This window comes from Asparagus officinalis, chromosome 8 (genome assembly GCF_001876935.1).
Source record: "Asparagus officinalis chromosome 8, Aspof.V1, whole genome shotgun sequence".
Classification (NCBI taxonomy): domain Eukaryota; kingdom Viridiplantae; phylum Streptophyta; class Magnoliopsida; order Asparagales; family Asparagaceae; genus Asparagus; species Asparagus officinalis.
Window position 1 is genome coordinate 60,968,306 of NC_033801.1, and position 20,938 is coordinate 60,989,243.

At 41.6% G+C, this 20,938-nt stretch overlaps 1 protein-coding gene across 1 annotated transcript in view; it reads right to left on the bottom strand.

The window, feature by feature from the left end:
- Positions 1-1,721, bottom strand: part of LOC109851261 (probable 2-oxoglutarate-dependent dioxygenase At3g49630) — a 20,463-nt gene extending 18,742 nt beyond the window's left edge. Inside the window, exon 1 of the mRNA XM_020421315.1 lies at positions 1,623-1,721. Coding sequence (XP_020276904.1) covers positions 1,623-1,656 — 34 coding nt within the window. The 5' untranslated portion in view covers positions 1,657-1,721. The remainder of the gene's footprint in view (positions 1-1,622) is intronic.

Sequence of the window (20,938 nt, forward strand, 5' to 3'; positions counted from 1 at the left end):
AATCTTCTTCAATCTCTCTCAATTTTTTAAACATGTTTATTTTTTGAACTACTAATTTATCTGTTTTTATGAAAGGTAGACAAATACGTAGAAGCTAGATAGAAACATATGATAGAGATATGCATTCATATGAAAAGTGGATATATTATCTAAAGGTAAAATAAATTATATAAATATCAGATAACAACATATAAAAAATGAACCAATTATGCAGATTTATAGAAAAACAGATAGAAACATCTGAAAGGAGGTCAAACATATGAAAATTGGATATATTATATAAAGGTAAAATAAATTATATAAAAATCAAATAGAAACATATGGAAAATGAATTGATTATATAAAGATAGAAAGATTTGTAGAAAACTAGATAGAAACGTCTGAAGGGATGTACAACTGTACAAACATATGAAAGGTGGACATATTATATAAACATCTGAAAGGAATTGATGCATCAAATACATAAAAATTTCCGCTATTATTTTGGTTTTAGGTAACATGTCCTCAACCAGATCAGAGTTGAAAATTCCATTCATCTCGCCACAAGAAGAAAAAAAAAACCCACCAACGTACAATCAAGTTCGAGATCAATTATTTCCTTTTTTTTCTCCAAAAATATATAATAACAATATAAGTCTTTTTGTATTTAACTACTTATATTCATAGTGACCCGAAACATATGATTCAAAGATATGTAAATAGTCCCTGAAAATGCCTATATAGCTTTGAAATATCTGTTTTTCACTTCAGTTTCTTTTCGGCTACTTAGCTCAGTTGAGGAAGGAGGATCGCAACAACTATGAACTAGAGGCTCTAGAATGAGTGGGCTTACACACGCTAGGCCTTCACTGAATTCCAACATCCGTCTTTTGATGAATAGTGTAAGTTCCAATTTTATGCCTCATATAATGCTAGTTTTATTAGGGATTAGATAACCTACAATTGAACACAACAGTATAGACATGTCAACTATATGTATGTTTCAAGTTATATTCTTTGGCTAATTAGCGTAATAAAGGAAGAAGAGACAAAGATAACCAGAAGTGGGTCTATGGGCACAAGGCTCACATTGAACTTCAACATCATTTTTATAAATACTGTAAATTGTGATTTAATGCCTTGTCTAATGCTTCCCTCATTATGTTTCATGATTGAATAATAGGGTAAATTACAGAAACATCGCTCTACGGTTATAGAAATAACACAGAATCCCCCTAAGGTCTCAAAAGTGACACTTTATACGGTCCACTTCGACTTTTAGTCGAATAACCATCTTTATATGTATACAGTCATCAAATTTCAATATAATAATCGTACACATCTTATATAGGCATAGAGGTCACTAACAAGTTTCATTACAATATTTCTAGGAATCATGCAAACATTAGGGGTTTCTGTAATTTACCTTGAATAACATCAAACCCTAGTATTTACAGCTATAATCAGTTCAAATTAAATGAGAAGGATGCCAAAAGATAACCCAATTGAGATCAGCTGAAGCACATAAGATCACAATCATCTAACAAAGATGTTCATTTGTGATCCTCAGATCGTACTATTAAATTTCAGGAAAAAGAAAAGGAAAATTGCAGAAATAATTGATTCAGATCGAGATTTGATACCTATTAAGGGAATGGACTCGAAATCTGAGCCCATTGCAGCTGCTGCAGCAAAGAGACGTGATGGAGAAATGATAGGGTTTCGAGACGTAGGGGGTTTATTTTTGTTTGGTAGCGGGAGCCTTGCTACTTATTAACAGCTTTCCTTTATTATTCCTAACTTGGTAAATGTCATAATACCCCTCAATAAGTTTCAGCTATTAAATATAGCCCCCGAAAAGGTTTGGAAATGTCATGTAACCTTCGAAACTTTTTTCAGATAAACCCACAAATAATTAGGGGTTATTTGAAAATAGATTTAAATAAATGCAATTTTTTTTAAGGTTAAGTGCTATTTCCAAACTTTTTGAGGATTATCAGCAAAACTTTTAAAATTTACTATCTAGGGTGATTCGAATATGAAGGTGATGCATTTTGTTGTTACTATTTAGGTTATTGTACTTGTAAGAATTGATTATGGTAGAAACCATACCTTTAGAGTTTTTTTTGGATTTTTACAAATGGAGCGAAAATACCGCTTTTATTAGTACGTGGCCAGCTGTCATGAGGTGACAAATGTTGGCTCGTGATTGATAAGGCATATAACATGCAGTACTCCAGACAGTTGATGCATTCAATTTTATTACTTTTTTACCTTTTCTAATTTCATGTACATTATGTAATACCCTTTCTCCTATTCTAAAAACAAGTGCATATCGGCTTCTATTTGTTTGCACTTCATCCACCAAGGGTGACCTGGATGGTTGGGAGGTTCCAATGTAGCTCTCATAGTCTTGGGTTGAATTACATGCTAGGTTACCCCCAAAAAATTTTGTTTGCTCTTCCTTCTATTTGGTATTTGTAAACGAGTCATGATTTGAACACTACTCGTACATTGTTACTACCAAACTTCTAGTTTTCATCTAACTCTTAACACTTGGCAGTTCAATTACAATATAAGAGAAGTGAAACTTGATTCCTTTTCCCGTCAAATTTTGAAGAAATCATGTTAAGTTTTCTTTCCTCTTGAAAATGTGTACCTTTTTCCTTTAAGCTACAAAGACGACACATCTCAGGATCTAAGTAATAGAATGAACTCTCTAACTTGAATGCAGGAACAAAAGACCAAAACATCTGATTCGAAATTAGAAGTCTCTGTATGTAATAAAGTTGGATTTCAAATAGTTAACTACATGCTCCCTCAAATACTACAGCCTCGTTAGTTTTCTCCATGCAAAAGTCCAATGGCTCTACACATGTATCGAAATTTTGCCTGTGTACATAACAACACTATGATCAACCATGAAAAAAATGAAGGTAAATTTCACTAAGCCAAATCATAAACTTTGAGATGTTCTGCACAAAACTACCATGAACCAAAACTATCATGAACGTTTTCTCTAAATTACCATAAACGCCAACAATTTTGACAATATGCTTCACATGTGACATGTTTTGGACAATTTCACCCTTGTATACTTTATATATCATTATATTTGTTGGATCTGAGATACAAGCCTAAAGGGAAGGGGATGAATAGGGTTGCTACCTTTGTTGCTAAAAAAACACAAAATATGTAGCAGAATAAATAAAATAAAAGTGAAAAACAACCAATCAAGGACACACAAGATTTTTGTGGTTCGGATAACAATCATATCCTCATTCTTCCTTCTTATGAATGAGCTTCTTCACTATGTCAAGAGTTCTCCTGAATCACATCCTGAATCAGTAGTCTCACAAAGACTACAGCTTGGAATCTACCTGAAACTAGTCATCTAATATAGCTCTTTACAATGAATAAACATTTAGCCCTAGCTAATCTTAACCACCAGTTAACACCAGCTTGGGTATGCCCTAAAAATAAGTTTGAAACACAATTAAACGTAGAAAATATGAAAGATCTTACAATCATTTTAATAAACAAATTGTCATTCGATAAATCTAAGCATATCACTAGGAAAAATTGTATAGATGATGAATCTAAGGGCAACTCTTCATGCTGAAATAACCCAGCGATGTTGTGCATGATGAGAAAGAGTTTGTCGAAGCTCAAGGTGTCAAAATCTTCAATGAAATCTCTTCTCAAATTAAAACCCTATAACTCTACCTTCTCTCTATCTCTTTCACTATTATATAGCCTTCAATGGATCACAAAAGAGATACCCTGAACGTGGTGGAGTTTTGAGATAAAAAAGAATGACGAACGACTGTGTTTAAAACATCAAATCTATAATCATCCAACTTTATAATCGATGGTTTCTCATGACCATCAATGGGTCCTTGAGCACCATCGTTTGGTTCGATGGTTGAAATTCGCTGTTGAGCTTACTTTCATTTTGTTTTGCCTCGTACACGTCTTATACCTGTATTCACATGTACTATATCATCTCAAACAATTATTAGTACCAAATGAGAGTTTGTTATTAATCAAATAAGATCTATTATATAGACTACATCCTAACAATCTCCCCTTTTTGGTAATAACAAACTTGATATTTAAAATACCTAAATATATGCATATTTGAGATACATAAATAGAAACAATAAGCAAAATGCACCCTCATATAAAAGAAAAAAAATTTCAATGTTCCCTCTACATTTATTCTTTCATGAAAAGTGTAATCAAGCACAAGTATTGTAAAACTCCCCCTAAAACAGTGCATCAAATGTTTAAAAAAATTTTGAGAAATCAAACATCATGAAACCACTTAGACAAAAACTCCACTCATGCAAAGATCATTAAATTTTCAAAATTCACACAAATTCTCCCCCTTTTGTTATTAGAAAAAGTTAAAAAACACACCAATGGTTACACTTTATACTCAGGAAATTTAAATAAAAATCATTTAAAGGTGTAAGGAAGAGAATTACATACTGGTTCACATAAAAAATTTATATAAAAATAGTACAATAGATTAAAATCTAATCATGAACCACTTGAATACGAGAGAAATAACATCAAAAATCACACACAACATGATTAAGTATCATTGTTAAGTATGTAAAAGAAATAGTAAAAAAGAATTATACTAGTTTATTGGAAAAATTTAGATTTATCAAAGAGAATATTGAGCAATAATAAGATTTTGAACTATCTCAATATTAGAAATTAATGACCAAAGTGTCACGCTATCACCTCAACCGTACAGGATTTAGGAGGAAGAACGATAGTATTTGGTGGGCGGTTCACACCATCTCTAAATATGAAAACATTCAGTATAAGATGGCTACCCTTTGAGATATGCATAAACATAATCCACGAGTGTGGATCTTTGACCATTTTTTAACAAATACACTCAAATTTTCATGGATTTCATAAGAGTGTTGATCCTTTATCATCTTTTAACGAATACACTCTTTTGTTTGACATAAGTTCTTGCATAAATGCACATTTATACATATAAAGAATAAATGTGTGCATTATTCAAGTAGTAAACAAGGCCAAAAACTCTTGAAATACTCCAAAAATATTTTATAAATAAAATATAAAAAGTTTTACCATTATTTCATATTACAAAATATAATAAGTATAAAACTAGGTGTGTGAAATTGTAACGTGAAATATCTTGTGAAATAATGTGCCAAGTAATCATATTTCTATCATGGTGTGAAAAAATACATAAATATAAATTTGAAAACCATATGTAATCTGTGTGATGTAATCAAGCCTATATACCATATGATAATATCATCTGAATCAATCTTGTAAAAGCATATACATAAGCATGTCCAAAGTTTTTTTAATTTATTTTTCAAAGAAAATGAAAGAAAAAGAGAATTTTTTGTTTTGTTTTTGATAAAAAATGAAAAAGAGAAAACAAAACCTTAAAACAACCATAAAAGGAAAATGAAAAGTAAAAAAATCAAGAAAAATTAAGAAAATCAAGAAATATAAGAAAAAAATATAAAGAAAAAATAAAGGAAAAAAAAGAAAATTATGTGCATGCAACAGGAAAGGTGAGCATGGAGATATATGAAACTAAGCTGATTATTTAACAACCGAAATGCAAATAAAGATTTAGTATAGACAAAGTATCTCAAGCATCACCAAAGAATATACATGTCCAAAATAAAAAGAAAATCTAAAAAGAATAAAGAAAACTCAACCTTCAGAGATTAAGATGCTATCTTTCTGTCATCTCCTTCATCTCCCTGCATTTGCTCATCATGATCATCTCCTCCATTAGCATCATGTGAAGGGAATGGATGAGGAGCTCCTGAAGGCTGTGTTGCTCCAGTAAAGAAGTCACCATATACTAATGGCGTGCCGAGAGATGAATCTAACTGATGAAGAGCTCCCATGATATATTGTAGTGATGCATCATAGTAGGTGTGCTACAACATTATATCACCCTCATCAATGTCATATCTCTCATCATCAACTCCATACTCTCTCCTAGAGACGCAGAGTCCATTGAGAAGATTCGGAGAATCTAGGGCCTGTGAAGCAGAAGGCTATGATTGCCCGACAGTAGTGTCACCTTTCCTCCTAGCTAAGCTTTTCCTAGCAGTCTTAGCCAAAAGTGTAGCTCTCCCATTTTCATTTATATTATTAGTGTAAAAGGAAATCGACTGGTCTTGATATATCCAAGTGATGAGAAATAGATAAACCAGCCGAGTCTCCTATTTGGTCTTCTTCGCAACAACCTCCCTAGCAGGAGTGGCAACCATAGACATCTAAGTAAATATAACTTGAGCTGGATCAAAAGGTTTACCACTGGCAAGCCAATATAGCAAGACAACATCCTGGATGATATGTGTGGTATAGGCAACAGTGGAATAAAGATTAAACTTGAGAAAGAGATTGAGGAGGATAAACTCAAGCTTTAAATATCCCGAGGTGAAGACACTGGAGTGTAACTTATCACGGAGAAACTCCACCTTCCGGTTGTAGCCATCAGAACCTATTGTAAAGCCCATAGATTAGTCAAACATATCTTAGATACCTCTAGGTGGGTTTGGAAGATTAAGGACTCTTCAAATGTAGGAAGCGCTAATCTTGATCTTCTTCCCTCTCATTTAAGTAACAATACCATTAAACTCGTGCTCTTTGTTGAAATACATATAAAACTCGCTCATAACGGTGACATTTGCTCTCTCTCACATCCTTTATCCATCATAGATCTTATCGCCGCTCTATTCTGTATCTCTATGATATTGGCATACTCCTCCAAAATTTATGAATCACCTCCTATCTGGAATACAAAGAGAAGTTTCTCATACTTCTCTTGTGTGGCTCTCGAAAGTTGATCACCTCTTATACTTTTGTGTTTAGACATTCCCTTAATGATGATTCAAATGAGTTTAGATCAATAAAACAAGATGATAAGCTCCTCAACTCATTAGATCATAGCAACAAATCAAGTAAATCACAGAGAGGATAAATAAATTTAGAGAGAAAAGGGGTAAAAATAAAAAATAACGAAAACCCCCTTTTACTGCCATTGATGGTTCACAATAAATGACTAGGGTTTGACCATAGATGGTAAACCTCAAAATATTTTTTAAATAAAAAGAAAAAGAAAAATAAAGAAGACAAATATATAATAAATATGATACAGTTGGATTAAGAGAAAATACCTGAGATAAGAACTTACGCATATAAGGAGATAAAAAAATAATTAACCTATATCTCCTTATTTTCATCTTAGATCAATGATTAAATTATCAATCTAGCACTCTTTGGTCAACTCCTGTATGTTGCCTCGATAATCGACCTTCCTGCAGCCTTACGGAAAAGCAAAAAAGTATAGCCTAGATATCCATATAAGTCCATATTGGTTAAGAATTATGCATTTAACTACTCAAATTTGCTTGACTGTTTTAACTCTGTATCACATTTGACATTTTTTTGAAACATGATCCATTCTACCACATATATAACACATAGTAGATGATGCATGAGAATTAGTGTAAGGCAATTTGTCACGCCCCGCTTCTCAAAATACTAGAGAATCGAAACATGAACAAGCCCACGACGTATTAGATTGAGGAGAACAAATAAAAATAAATATTTCTTCTTAACCTAATATGCTAAGCGTCAAACAATATACAATGCGAAGGCACATGTCCCTGGTCACAGATAGCGAGAATATAATAAACAACTCAGAACAGAATATATCCATATCACAAGTGAATATCATCCAAGACATAATATTCGGGTCAACATGCCCTTGTACATGACTGAACAACTGAATACTGAAGAAATATAAAATACATCGTTCAACGGGAAAGGAAAGTACTACAAAAGCAACTATGACCATTAACTAAGAAAAGATAACTGAGCTTCGGCCTATTCTTCAACTCTGTCTGCAAGGCACTCCTGCTGAGAATATCCTTAGTATTTATCATTCCTGCCAAAAGTTATCTATCATCATGCAAGGGAACAAAACCAATCTAATAGAAGTCTAGATATTACAAGAATGTCAGGGAAAGATAATCTTTCCATGACTAGTGTTTGACACCGACTCGAATCATCCCTAAGTCCCCTTGGTATTTTATGTATGACTCTTAAGGTGTCAACCTGTGCTCTGATACCACTTTGTAACGCCCCTCAGGGAGATACATAAAAATTTGGGCATGACCTATCTGTAATAAGAATGGTCGACCTGCTAAATCTTTATGCACATCACAATATAGATATACTGAAGGGCGAAAAATAAGATAGTGGAGATGTATATGCAATACTCAGGATCATGAGGTTGACAACAGAGTCCATAAAATACCAAAATAGAAGAACACTAAAGGGAACTACAAAATATTACAATAATAGCAGTGGCTACAACATTAGTACATGTTTTATAAATAAAAAATACAACAAAAGTGAACATAAATTAACTCCTACTAAGAGTTTCCTCTGGAGCTAATCTTCAACTTTAGGGTCTACAATCCCCTTATCCTTGCCAGTAGTATGACCTGTGAGTGGATTTAGAAATAATAGGGGTGAGCCTACGGCCCAATAGGTAACCATAAAAATCTCGGGCATAATACAAGGGAACGAATAAAAATGATAGATATAGATATCAAACTTGAACAAAGGGATCTCAATATTAAGTTGCCATTCTTATATTGTAATCATTGACCGAAATAAAATATTATGTAAAGATGAATAATCAATGTCTAATATTCAGGATTTCAAAATCCCCAATCATAGATAATCAATAAACCGCGCATGCCTTTATACACCCACCGGTGAGCATCCTCACATAGTGTATTGTCCCCACCAGGACACATTACTATTACTACCCACCGGTGGAGCTTGCTTCACGCATGGCATAATCCATGAATATCGACTATCAGTTACTGTTCGCGTGGAAAACTGTTTTCTTTTTCATTGATATGATTGTCATCTTGGGTTACAAAGATCCGGTCTTTTATAGATCCGGTTACAACTAAATCAAAGAAAAAAAAATAAAAATTACAACTTTCCTCTTGTGAACAAATCGCAAGCTCCTGTTTTGCGGTTGCTTGCTCGTGTGGGTTCTTTGCCAACGCCGGGGTTAATCCGTGGACCACCGCGCGATCTAGATCCGGTCGGATCTACACGAGTATGCGGGTATTATTCCATGAAGGGAATAATAGCCGGGAGGAATTAATCCACCAAGGGAATAATCGCTCAGATCTCGAGATCTAAGACCAAGCTTAGATCTGGAGTGTAGTCTCGTGTAGATCTCAGATCTGTTCTTTCTTCCTCTCGAGATCCTGCCTTTTCTGACGTGGATGGTCGCCGAGGATCAGATCTGAATGTGCAAGTCTTCTGGTCTTCAAGCTCCGAGTTCACTCTTCAATCCGGCAGAGTTTCGGCTCTTGAAAGTTCGACCTCTGAAAATGAACATCTCTAGGCCTATTTATAGGCTCTCAGGACAGTGGCTGCAAAAAGGGAAATGTCGGCCACCTCTGGCCACTGTCGGCCTTTGTGTAGGGCTTCCTTCTCAGCTTCATATCCTCGTTAAGGAGTTGTTATCAGGGGATGACCCTGAGAAGATCATCATCAGCGTAGAAGTCCGCTCTTATTTCTCCTCCCTGACTGTTATAATTGGCAAACTCCTCCACGACGGACTTTCTCTTCGCCAATTTAAGCCCTACCTCGATTCCAAGATAAACTTGATTAGGGACATAGGATGTCCGGATCTAGCGACGGCTATGGTTGATGACCTTGATCGCTTAGAGCGTGAGCTTCAGATGTTTCATGAGCTCCGGGATACAGGTGCCTCTTCATTCGTTGCTGCCGAGTTGGATGCTCGCTTACAGACATGGCGCAGTACTCGGATGGTTGCTGAGCTCGAGATTCAGGTGCAGCGGGACCGCATAGATCGAGTTGAGGCTGATTTCGCCACTAGATCTTCTTTCCTCGAGGAGCTTGATTCTCAGATAGATCAGCTCCGACGAGAACTCCGTGAGAAGGAAGACACAAAGATGCAGAATCAGCAAGCAAATGCTGCTTTATCTGATGAGCTGAAGTCCTTGAAGCAGAGACTGGCTGAGACAGAGGAGGATGCTGTGAGGACTTTAGCTGCGAACGAAGAGTCTGTTAGAGCTGAGTTGCAGGAGGAGCTTAGACGCTCTTATGACGAGAAGTTATCTGAATTCAGTCAGCAGATTCTTAGCCATGGGCTTGATGTATGATTTTATTTGCTGAAAACCTTGACATTTGATTCTCTTTAGTGGAATTGGTTTTTATCTTTATCTTTATTATGATTCCTCATCACGTTTGAAATGATTGACCATAATACTCATAGGATTTTTGGCAAACCCCCAGCCTTCAACGGGTTTGATTAGCCTTTACCGACTACCGTTTGAGTCGGGCTAGCATGCGGATTATCGGAATCCGTTCCGCATGTAACGTTGTGCTAAGGGAATGAACTCCCTTAGACTTCGTGCTATGATGTCGAATACATAGACTTCGCCATTGTTACGGGAATAGGCTACCCGGCGACACGTGTTAGGTGTTGACTTTAGGATTTTTTGGCTAACCCCCAGCCTTCAACGGGTTTGATTAGCCTTTACCGACTACCGTTTGAGTCGGGCTAGCATGCGGATTGTCGGAATCCGTTCCGCATGTAACGTTGTGCTAAGGGAATGAACTCCCTTAGACTTCGTGCTATGATGTCGAATACATAGACTTCGCCATTGTTACGGGAATAGGCTACCCGGCGACACGTGTTAGGTGTTGACTTTAGGATTTTTGGCTAACCCCCAGCCTTCAACGGGTTTGATTAGCCTTTACCGACTACCGTTTGAGTCGGGCTAGCATGCGGATTGTCGGAATCCGTTCCGCATGTAACGTTGTGCTAAGGGAATGAACTCCCTTAGACTTCGTGCTATGATGTCGAATACATAGACTTCGCCATTGTTACGGGAATAGGCTACCCGGCGACACGTGTTAGGTGTTGACTTTAGGATTTTTGGCTAACCCCCAGCCTTCAACGGGTTTGATTAGCCTTTACCGACTACCGTTTGAGTCGGGCTAGCATGCGGATTGTCTAACTCCGTTCGCATGTAACGTTGTGCTAAGAGAATGAATTCTCTTAGACTTCGTGCTATGATGTCGAATACATAGACTTCGCCATTGTTACGGGAATAGGCTACCCGGCAACACGTGTTAGGTGTTGACTTTATCCCTACTTAGGTTTCGGGATAAAATACCCCAGACTGGTCTTCTGGTGTCTTTTTCTACGGCGAAAGACTAAACCGGCGACGCGTGTTAGGCGTCGGCATATCCCTTCTTAGGATTCAGGATGACATTCCCCATGCGTGTAAGGCATGGATTTTGGTGTTATTAATGACGACCTGCCACAATGTTGAATATGTGGACGGGTGTTCTTTTTAACGGTTAAGAACTAACCGGCAGCGCAGGTTAAGCGCAGACTTATCCTTGCTTAGGTTTCAGGATAAAATACCCCAGAATCAGACTCTGGTGTCTTTTTGTGCGGAAAAAGACTAAACCGGCAGCGCGTGTTAGGCGCAGACTTATCCCTGCTTAGGATTCGGGATAAACTTCCTAGGATGAATCCTAGATTGATAGATTCTTAGAAAAGGTTGGTGCGGGAAAGGAAGAATTTTATATTCTATTTCCCGGTCTTCTTTTAGGGTGAAGGCGAACCCAACAGACAAGGAAGGAAGAATTTTATATTCTATTCCCTGATTCTGGAAAGGAAGAATTTTATATTCTATTTCCAGCGAAGAAGAAACTAGAAGTGGGGTGTCCACTCCGAGAATCTGGAAAATTTAGATAAACTTGCCTTTTATAGGATGAGTTATCTAAACTGAAAATGGGTCCTTCGTTTATCGAAGTGGTATTTTCAACTCCGGTTATAACCATGAACAAGGTTTAACCAAAGAGAAAAAGGGAAGGAGTTCTTTCGTTTATCGAAAAGGGACTCCGAACTGAAAGTGGACCTCTTGTTCATGGAAAGAATCAAGAGGGCCAGAAAAACATTTTTGGTGGACTCACTGTCAATTGAAATTGATCAGTGAGGGATTTTGGTGGTGACAATGATTTTGGGTTATCCTCTAGAATATTAAGTGTAATATTCTTCGAGGAACTTCCCGGTAAATGAGTTATCCTGAATGTACTAGGGATAGTACTTTTTCAGGAACTTCCCATTTATTGGCATTAATTGCCTGGCGCCCTCTTGAGTAATCAGGCGATATGCGCCGTTTGAATAGACTGTGTCTATTACAAACGGTCCTTCCCATTTGGGTTCGAATTTACCTTTCTTCTTGGAGGTGAGAATTATTGGTCGGCGAGCAGCGAGGACCAGATCTCCTTCCTTGAAGCTTCTCTGTCGGACTCTTTTGTTAAAAGCCCTTGACATCCTGGCTTGGTAAAACTCGATGTGTTGTTGAGCCTCCAAACGCTTTTCATCCAGCCTCTCGAGCTCTTCGAGACGCTTCTGATGTTGTTCCTCCGTCGTCATCTCCGTTGCGAGGGCGATCCGAAGGGACGGAATCTGAATTTCCAGCGGTAGCACAGCTTCACATCCGTATACCAGCGAATACGGGGTAGCTCCCGTAGGCGTGCGTATGGTGGTGCGATAAGCCCAGAGTGCTTCACCGAGTTTATCGTCCCAGTCTCGTTTATTGGTCTTCACGAGCTTTGACAAGATCTTGATGATCGTCTTGTTAAACGCCTCCGCTAATCCATTCGCGGCGGGGTAGTAAGCTGTCGACGAAACATCTTCGATTTTGAACTTGTCGCAGAATCTGACGAAGGCATTGCTTATGAACTGTGGACCGTTGTCATGAATGATCCTTCTTGGCACGCCGTGTCGGTAAATGACATGATGCTTGATGAAATTGATGACGTTGTTCGTCTTCACTTCTCTAAGCGGAATCGCTTCAGCCCACTTTGAGAAATAATCTGTGATCGCGAGGATGAACCGATCACCTTTGACTGAAGGGGGAAAAATAGGACCGACTATGTCCATGCCCCAAGTCTCGAACGGCCAAGACGTGGTTGACGTGTGCAACTGCTCTGGCGGTTGATGCATATAATTCGCATGTATCTGGCAAGCGTGGCATTCTCGTGCGTATTCGATTGCGTCACGAACCATCGTTGGCCAGAAATATCCCATCCTCCTGATGCGATCATACAGTTTAGGACCGGGCTGATGCGCACCACATTCTCCTTCGTGTGCTTCCTTAAGAACTTCCTTTGCTTCTCTGTTCGAAAGGCATCGGAGCAAAAGACCGTCGTACCCTCTACGGTATAACGTATGGGTCTCGGTATTATAGAAGAATCTTGGAGCTCTTCGGCGGATTGATTCCTTTTCTTTTACATCCTCTGGCAAGATACCATATTGGACGTAGTCGATGATAGGAAAACGCCAATCTCGGGACTCAGACCCAATTTGAGTTGAATTCACCTCTTTGGCGTTCACGTTTCTATCCTCTTCTTCTTCAATCTCCGTACTGTATATGGGTACGCAGAGTTGATGCGTCCGTACTGTGACTAACAGCTCAGCTTCGGGAGGCTGTGCCAGTGATACTGCTAGTGCCGCCAGTGCGTCTGCATAAGCGTTCTGGAGACGAGGGATGTATTCAATAAAGAATTCTTCGAAAGATTCTGCCATTTTGATGGCTTCCTGGTGGTACGGGATCAGGTCTTGATTCCTGACTTCATACTCACCGCGAACTTGGTTGACTATCAATTGCGAATCTCCAAAAGCTTCGAGATATTCGACCCCCAGCTCTTTGGCGAAACTGAGTCCAATGAGAAGCGCGTTGTATTCGGCAACATTATTGGAGCACGGACTAGTCAACGAATAAGCCCGAGGCATCACGTGCTTTCCAGGGGAGATTAAGACGACTCCAACTCCAGAGGAAACTGTAGGACATCCCGGGGTTATTACTCTATTAACTGCCCTTGAGGCACCATCGAAGTATAATTGCCATACTTGTTGGTGTGATGTGGTGTTAACCTCGTGGGTTTCATCCGGCAAGTCATCATATACTTCTGCCGTATCTGTGGTCGGGTTTGCCGCCAAAAGGTCACAAATCGCCTGTCCTTTTATCGACTTCTGCTGCTTGAAGTGCAAATCGTATTGGGACAAGAGAAGGGCCCACTTCGCTAGCCGCCAATTCATAGAGGCCGGTTGCGTCATAAACACCCGTACTGGATTAACGTTGGAGATAACGTAGATCGTCTGTCCCACCAGGTAATGCCGCATCTTTTGCATCGCAAATACCAATGCAAGGCATTCTTTCTCAATCATCGGATATCGAGACTCAGCGCCTACCAAGGTCCGACTGAGGTAATAAACTGCCTGTTCGTGACCGTTATCATCGTCTTGCGCTAGTAAGGCACTTATCGAGTGGTTCATCGCCTTGAGATAAATCAAGAACGGTTTACCAGATTTCGGTGCAACGAGAACAGGAGGGTTCGCCAGATATGTTTTGATATCTTCGAACGCTTTTTGGCAGGCATCATCCCAGATGAATGATACTCCTTTCTTGTTCAGCTTAGAGAACGGTTGGCACTTCCCAGAAAGATTTGAGATGAAACGCCGGATATAAGCTAAACGCCCTTGCAATCCTCTGAGTTCTCTCAGATTCCTCGGGGGCTGCAATTCATGTATCGCCTTCACCTTATCAGGATCGATATGTATACCCTTAGTGGTGACGACGAACCCAAGAAATTTTCCGCTGGACATTCCAAGAAATGATTTAGTGGGGTTCATCTTCAACTGATGACTCCTCATGAGATCGAACATTGTCTTCAAATCCTTGATGTGATCTTCCTTGTTGCGGCTTTTCACAACCAAATCATCAACGTAGCATTCGACTGTTTTCCTGAGATGTTCTTGGAAAATCTTAGTCATCGCTCGCTGGTATGTGGCACCGGCATTCTTCAGACCGAAAGGCATCACCGTATAGCAGAAGACGCCGAGGGGTGTTCTAAACGCCGTATGCTTCTCATCCTCTGGATGCATCTTGATCTGGTTATATCCCGAAAATCCATCCATGAAGGACATCCTCTCAAATCCACATGTATTGTCGATAATGACATCCGTGATTGGGAGAGGGAAATCGTCTTTCGGACATGCTTCATTCAGGTTCCTGAAGTCGATGCAAATCCTGATTTTGCCATTCTTCTTCATGACGGGAACGATGTTGGCTAACCAGTCTGGATGTTGTTCCTCTCGGATAAATCCTGATTCGATCAACTTCTTAACCTCTGCCTCAATGGCTTCCATAATCTGCGGACGAAACCGTCTTTGCTGTTGCTTGACAGGTTTGGCATCCGGCTTGATATCGAGGCGGTGCATTGCGACATTGGGGTCGAGCCCTGGCATGTCTTCATAATTCCATGCGAAGACGTCGATATATTCCCTGATGAGAGCAATCAATTCCTCCTTCTCATCTGGGGGAAGACTGTCGCTGATGAATATAGGCTTTGGGTTGGCCTCATCACCCATGTTAATCTGGACTATTTTATCTTCAGTGGGTGGTTCTCTTTGCTCGAACCTATCGCCATATTGCATATTCAGATGGTGAACCCACGGGTCTTCCCATGTTGGCATTTGATCGTCGTCTTCCATGGTGGATGGATCGGCTGTAGCCATATTTGACATTAGGGTTTTGAAGACTTCTCCCAGACTTGTATCGGAGTCCCACTCTGAAGCATCGGGAGAGTATCCTTTCTTGGCTTTGTTAGCAATTTGATCGATGATTTGCCAACCACATTCGTCATCTGATGAAACATAACCTAAGCCTCGCCCATATTTATAATAATCCTCAGGTTTACCTTTTGGTACATATACTGCTTTGGCTGGATTACGAGGACCTCGATCGAAGTATAAACCTTCTCCGAGTGTGAAATCGTAGCCCTGCTTTTCCATGAGCTTGCGCGCTTCTGGACTATACTTGGATAGATGTCGACCAGGTTTGTCATCATCTTCGTCTTCACTTAGGAAATGATCTGGTAACGGAGAGCTTTTTCCTTTACCGTAAATCACTTCTTTAGCACCTCTTACTTTGTTCGGGATGACCATGGTTGTTCCGAAAGAATGCTGGAGGTGTTCCTTCGTTACATAGGATGATCGGATCGGCATATACAACTCAGGATTGTCGTACAGCTCTTTTATCACATCATCAAGAGACAAGGAGTACTCTAAATCATCTTTTATTGCAATATCGGCAAGTTGCCAGTTACAACCTCCATCTGACGATTGTTCATCGTCAAGATTGATTACAAAGGGTACAATGTCATTTAAAACAAAACCGCCATTGTAATCGAATCCGGCTTCAGAATCAGCTTCTTCTCCGCTGTCTGTGCCCTGGGCCGATGGTTCAGTATCGGATTCGTTACCATAAAGGAGAGAATCGGTGAAATAATTCTCATACCCCTTGAATGGTTGCTTATCCGCGACCACCGTCCTAACCTCATTGTCAGTGTCGACATACTTCAAACACTGATGGAGAGTAGAGGGAATTATCACATTACTATGGATCCAAGGCCGACCCAATAGTAAGTTGTACGAAGTCTCCGCATCGATCACATAACACGTGACTTCTGTCTTCAGATCTCCCATCTGGCACTTCACCCGGATCTTACCCAAGGGTCTTGACCCACTAGTGTTGAATCCATAGATAACAGTGCCTGTGGACGCCAACTTGCTTACTGGAATGCTGAGGAAATGCATCAATCGAAGCGGCATAATACTCACAGCAGAACCCGGATCCACTTGGATTCGGTTGACTTGGCTGGAGCCAATGTATCCGACGAAATATAACGGCCGATCGTGGTTCGAATTCTTCGTCTGCATATCTTCTTTGGTGAAAGTAATGCAGGGAAGGTTCTTAGTCGCTATGTTGCACTGTTGACTCAGCGGTTCTGGCTGTTCATGCACCGGCTTGACTTGAGTCAGAAATACCTCTGCATTGGCCAAAGCTTCTTGTAGGGCCTCCCTGGTTTCTTTGGATAATCGCAGCAACTCATACAGCGTTATCCGTGCAGGAATGTTGGCTAATTGCGCCATAATGTCGAAGCTATGCGGAGTCTTCGAGCTTTCCGGTTTGTCTCTTCCAATTGGACGACTGAAACGAGACTGCTTCGGATTCTGTACCTCTTGGGGATTCTTCTCTTTTGGTTTATTCACCGGTTGTCGTAGAGCTTCTTTACCCGGTGTGGGACTTGCAATCACTCCCATCTCCGTGAGAGTTTTGGCTGGTCCCCGCTTGTTCACCCCCTGCTCACTAGGTGGCGGATAATTGTAGTGGTATTCATTTCCGCTCCGTGTCGCAAAAGCTTCTTGTTCTTCTTCAGAGAGCGGGAAAGTGGGGATTCTTTCGTCATCTTCCCCTGGGATAGCAGAGACTCCATAACAAGACTTCCCTTTTCCTTTAGACTTCCTCCCGGATGACGAACCGGCCCATTGTTCATCTCCAATCAGATCTGGATGAACCCAAAGGATTTCGCCATTTGGGGTTGTGTGCGGCACAAGTCCCTTTTGGCGCTGTCCGTGCGGATCGTCATTCACCGTCTTCATCCCGACTTTGGTGACGCGTTTTGGCTCGAACCAAGTTGTAGGCACCGACCCAAAACTGATTGACACTGCGTTGGCCCCCACATTCTTGGCTGGTTTCGGGGTTATGACTCCTACGTCGATTAACGCCTGGATCTTGTCCTTGAGGTGGTAGCATGATCTCGTAGGGTGGTGGACCGCTCTGTGGTACGCGCAGTACTTTGGATCCGTCACCTTGCTGGCCCCCTCTTGATCCACGATCGCTGGCAACTGGATCTTGTTGTTCTCCAACAAGTATTTGAAGATGCCGGGAACTTCATCATCCTTGAAGGAGTACACTTTAGGAAACCTCGGCTCCGCAGATTTCTGCTTCTGAGGCCGTTGTTGCCATTGTCCTCTGGATTGTTGGGGTGCTTGTGGACCCGAAGTCTTTTGCTGCCTTCGGGATTGCTGTTGTGACGCTTGATTAGCACCACCAGTAGCTGCAGGTGTTTTGCCCTTACCACGAGAGGCGAAATTTGAGTCCAGCGGATTAACCGTCGGTTGGTTCCTCTCGGCCTTCTTCCTTCTAAGGAATCGCTCAGCCTGCTCCCCTCGGGCCTTCAGATCCTTCCAAGTGTCAGACGGTGCTGTTCCCATTGCTTCCAACACGTCCAACGCAAGGTTGTTGTGGCAAGTTTGGAGGATGAATTCCTCTGTGATCGGGTCCCGGCAATTCATCGCCTTGTTCCGGAATCTTTTGACGAAGGTATCGACTAACTCTCCGTCCTTCTGCTTCTCATCGAGCAACGATCCGATAGATATCTCGGTGTCGTCGTCGAAGAAGTTGGCCAGGAACTTGGTCTCCATGTCATCCCAGCTGTTTACGCTGCCTGGCTTGAGGCGGCGATACCAATCGAAGGCGGCTCCGCGAAGAGTGCCGACGAATGACCGCACCATCAGAGGCTCGTTACCAGAGATCACCCCCAAATGCGATTTAAAGTAAATCAAATGCTGGGTAGGTGAACCCATCCCATTAAACGATGTGAATTTAATTAAATTAAACTTCGCCGGATATGGGATCGATTCCCATTCTCTTGGGTATGGGCAAGGAATGCCTGTTTTCTTCTTCTCTTGAGCGGAAATTAGTGTGTTGATTTTGCTCTCGAGGTTCTTGATCTTCAGGTTTTCGCCGGTTTCTTCGCCAGCATTCTCATTACCACCCCCTGCGTTGACGGGAGGATCATTGGTGTTACGAGCATTTGTATCCTCATCTTCCACATTAATCGGGTTACGATGATTCTGCTCGCCTTGTTGGTTCGCCAATGCTTGGATCTGTTGGTCATGCATTTCTCTCATCTGCTGCATGGCCATCTCCATCTCAAATTTGAAACTTTCTTTCTGCTTAGCCAAAGCGTCTTCAAGCATCTTGGCCATCTGCTCCGCACTTATCATCAGGGCCTCGCGGGGTTGTCCCTCGCTGGATACTGTATTATCTGATGCCACCGCGGAGCCGGCATCAGATTCTTCATCTTCTGAAGGGCGTCTTGTCCGAATCCTACCATAAGTTGCTCGCTCTATGGTTCCGGACTGCAGACGGGTTCTAGGTCGGGAAGCTTTCAGAATCGACTCGAAATCTTCTCGTGCCGATGTCCCTTTGCTCGTCATGTTGGTGGTGACCCTCGGAAATTCTCCGTCTTCAATCACCCTTCTTCTTCGTTGGAAGCGCCTAGGCCTTGGTTTTGGCGTTTCCGCATTAAGTCTTTCAAAAACTGAAACTCTTTCGGGGACCGCCTTAATGCAATTGCATTCCGACAATACCGCCCGAATGAGTTTGGAACAGGGACATTGAATTTCCCGTTCTCGGGGACTCCTCTTCCTGGTTCTATTCGTACCCCCAGCACGATAGTACAACTCGTCATTTTGACAGTCAGAGTAACCTATCGTGTGCGGGCACGCCTTCTCAGGTACAACACAATCATTATCAGATGATAATGTTTCCATCTGAGGTTGACTTGCCTTCTTTGGGCTTTCAAAGGTTACCCGCCTCAAAACATGCCTTTTTGGGCGTGAATTTTCGGCGTGATCTTGGACTTCAATGCGCAAATTGGTGCGCGCAGCTGCCTTGAGGTCTTTGTCATGCTGGAGGTGATGGCGACCCCCAGTATGTTGAGTCGTTCTGGGCTTCTTCATCGGGCCCAAACGCTCGTGAATTGGAGCTTTGCCTCTCACGTCAGGAATTGGACCGAGGCGCTCCAAAATTGGTTTCTTCTTGCGGGATGACTCTGCATGATCTCCCGGAGAAGTTATTGGGATTGACGGCGACTTTGGTTGACTCGCCGGAGTTTGACCTTCCTTAGAAGGCTGCACTGGTTGCTTTTTGGCCTGAGTCGCCACTTCAGACTTAGGCTTCCAGACTTGTCGTGTTGGTGGTGGCTTCTTCTCCACCTCCTTTTGCAGCTTTCTACGGGCTTCCTGAGCTTGAGCCCGTGCCTGCGCTGACATCGCGCGGCGCTTGCGAATGCGCTCCTCGAGTGTCGAACGGTTCCGTTTGACGCGGACCCATTCTTTCTTTGGCGGCTTGGAAGAGTCGCCATTCATTGGTGGTTGAGGCTGTTTGCCTCTTCTGTTCTTCAACTCCGCGTGGTAGCGGAATCCGTCCGTAGACTCCATCGCCTTAGCGAATTGCCGCGCAAGGCGTTGACGACGCCTCTGGCGGGCTCTCTTTGAGAGAGTCACAACGCCCTGAACAGTAGAGGCGTTGGCGGGAGTTGGGTTGACCTGATTGGAGGTCGGTGGAACTTCATTTGACGCAACTTCGGCGTCAGTTGGGTTGAGAGCTTCGTGGGCTTCCCGAGCAGCTTCAAACCAACGAGCTTTTCTCCCGGAGGAGAACTTCTTGGACTTGCGGGGGGAGATAGAGCCGGACGAGGACACGTACTCCTCGAACTTGGCTTGGTCGAACTCGTACTCGACCTCCTCCACGACCGGGATTGCAATCCGCGGCTGCGACGCATCGATCTCGTTGGCGAGATCGTCGGCTCCCACTGTGGTCGCCAGATTGTTCGCGTGGAAAACTGTTTTCTTTTTCATTGATATGATTGTCATCTTGGGTTACAAAGATCCGGTCTTTTATAGATCCGGTTACAACTAAATCAAAGAAAATAAAGAAAAATTACAACTCTCCTCTGTGAACAAATCACGAGCTCCTGTTTTGCGGTCGCTCGCTTTGGTGGGTTCTTTGCCTGCGCCGGGGTTAATCCGTGGACCACCGCGCGATCTAGATCCGGTCGGATCTACACGAGTATGCGGGTATTATTCCACGAAGGGAATAATAGCCGGGAGGGATTAATCCACCAAGGGAATAATCGCTCAGATCTCGAGATCTAAGAC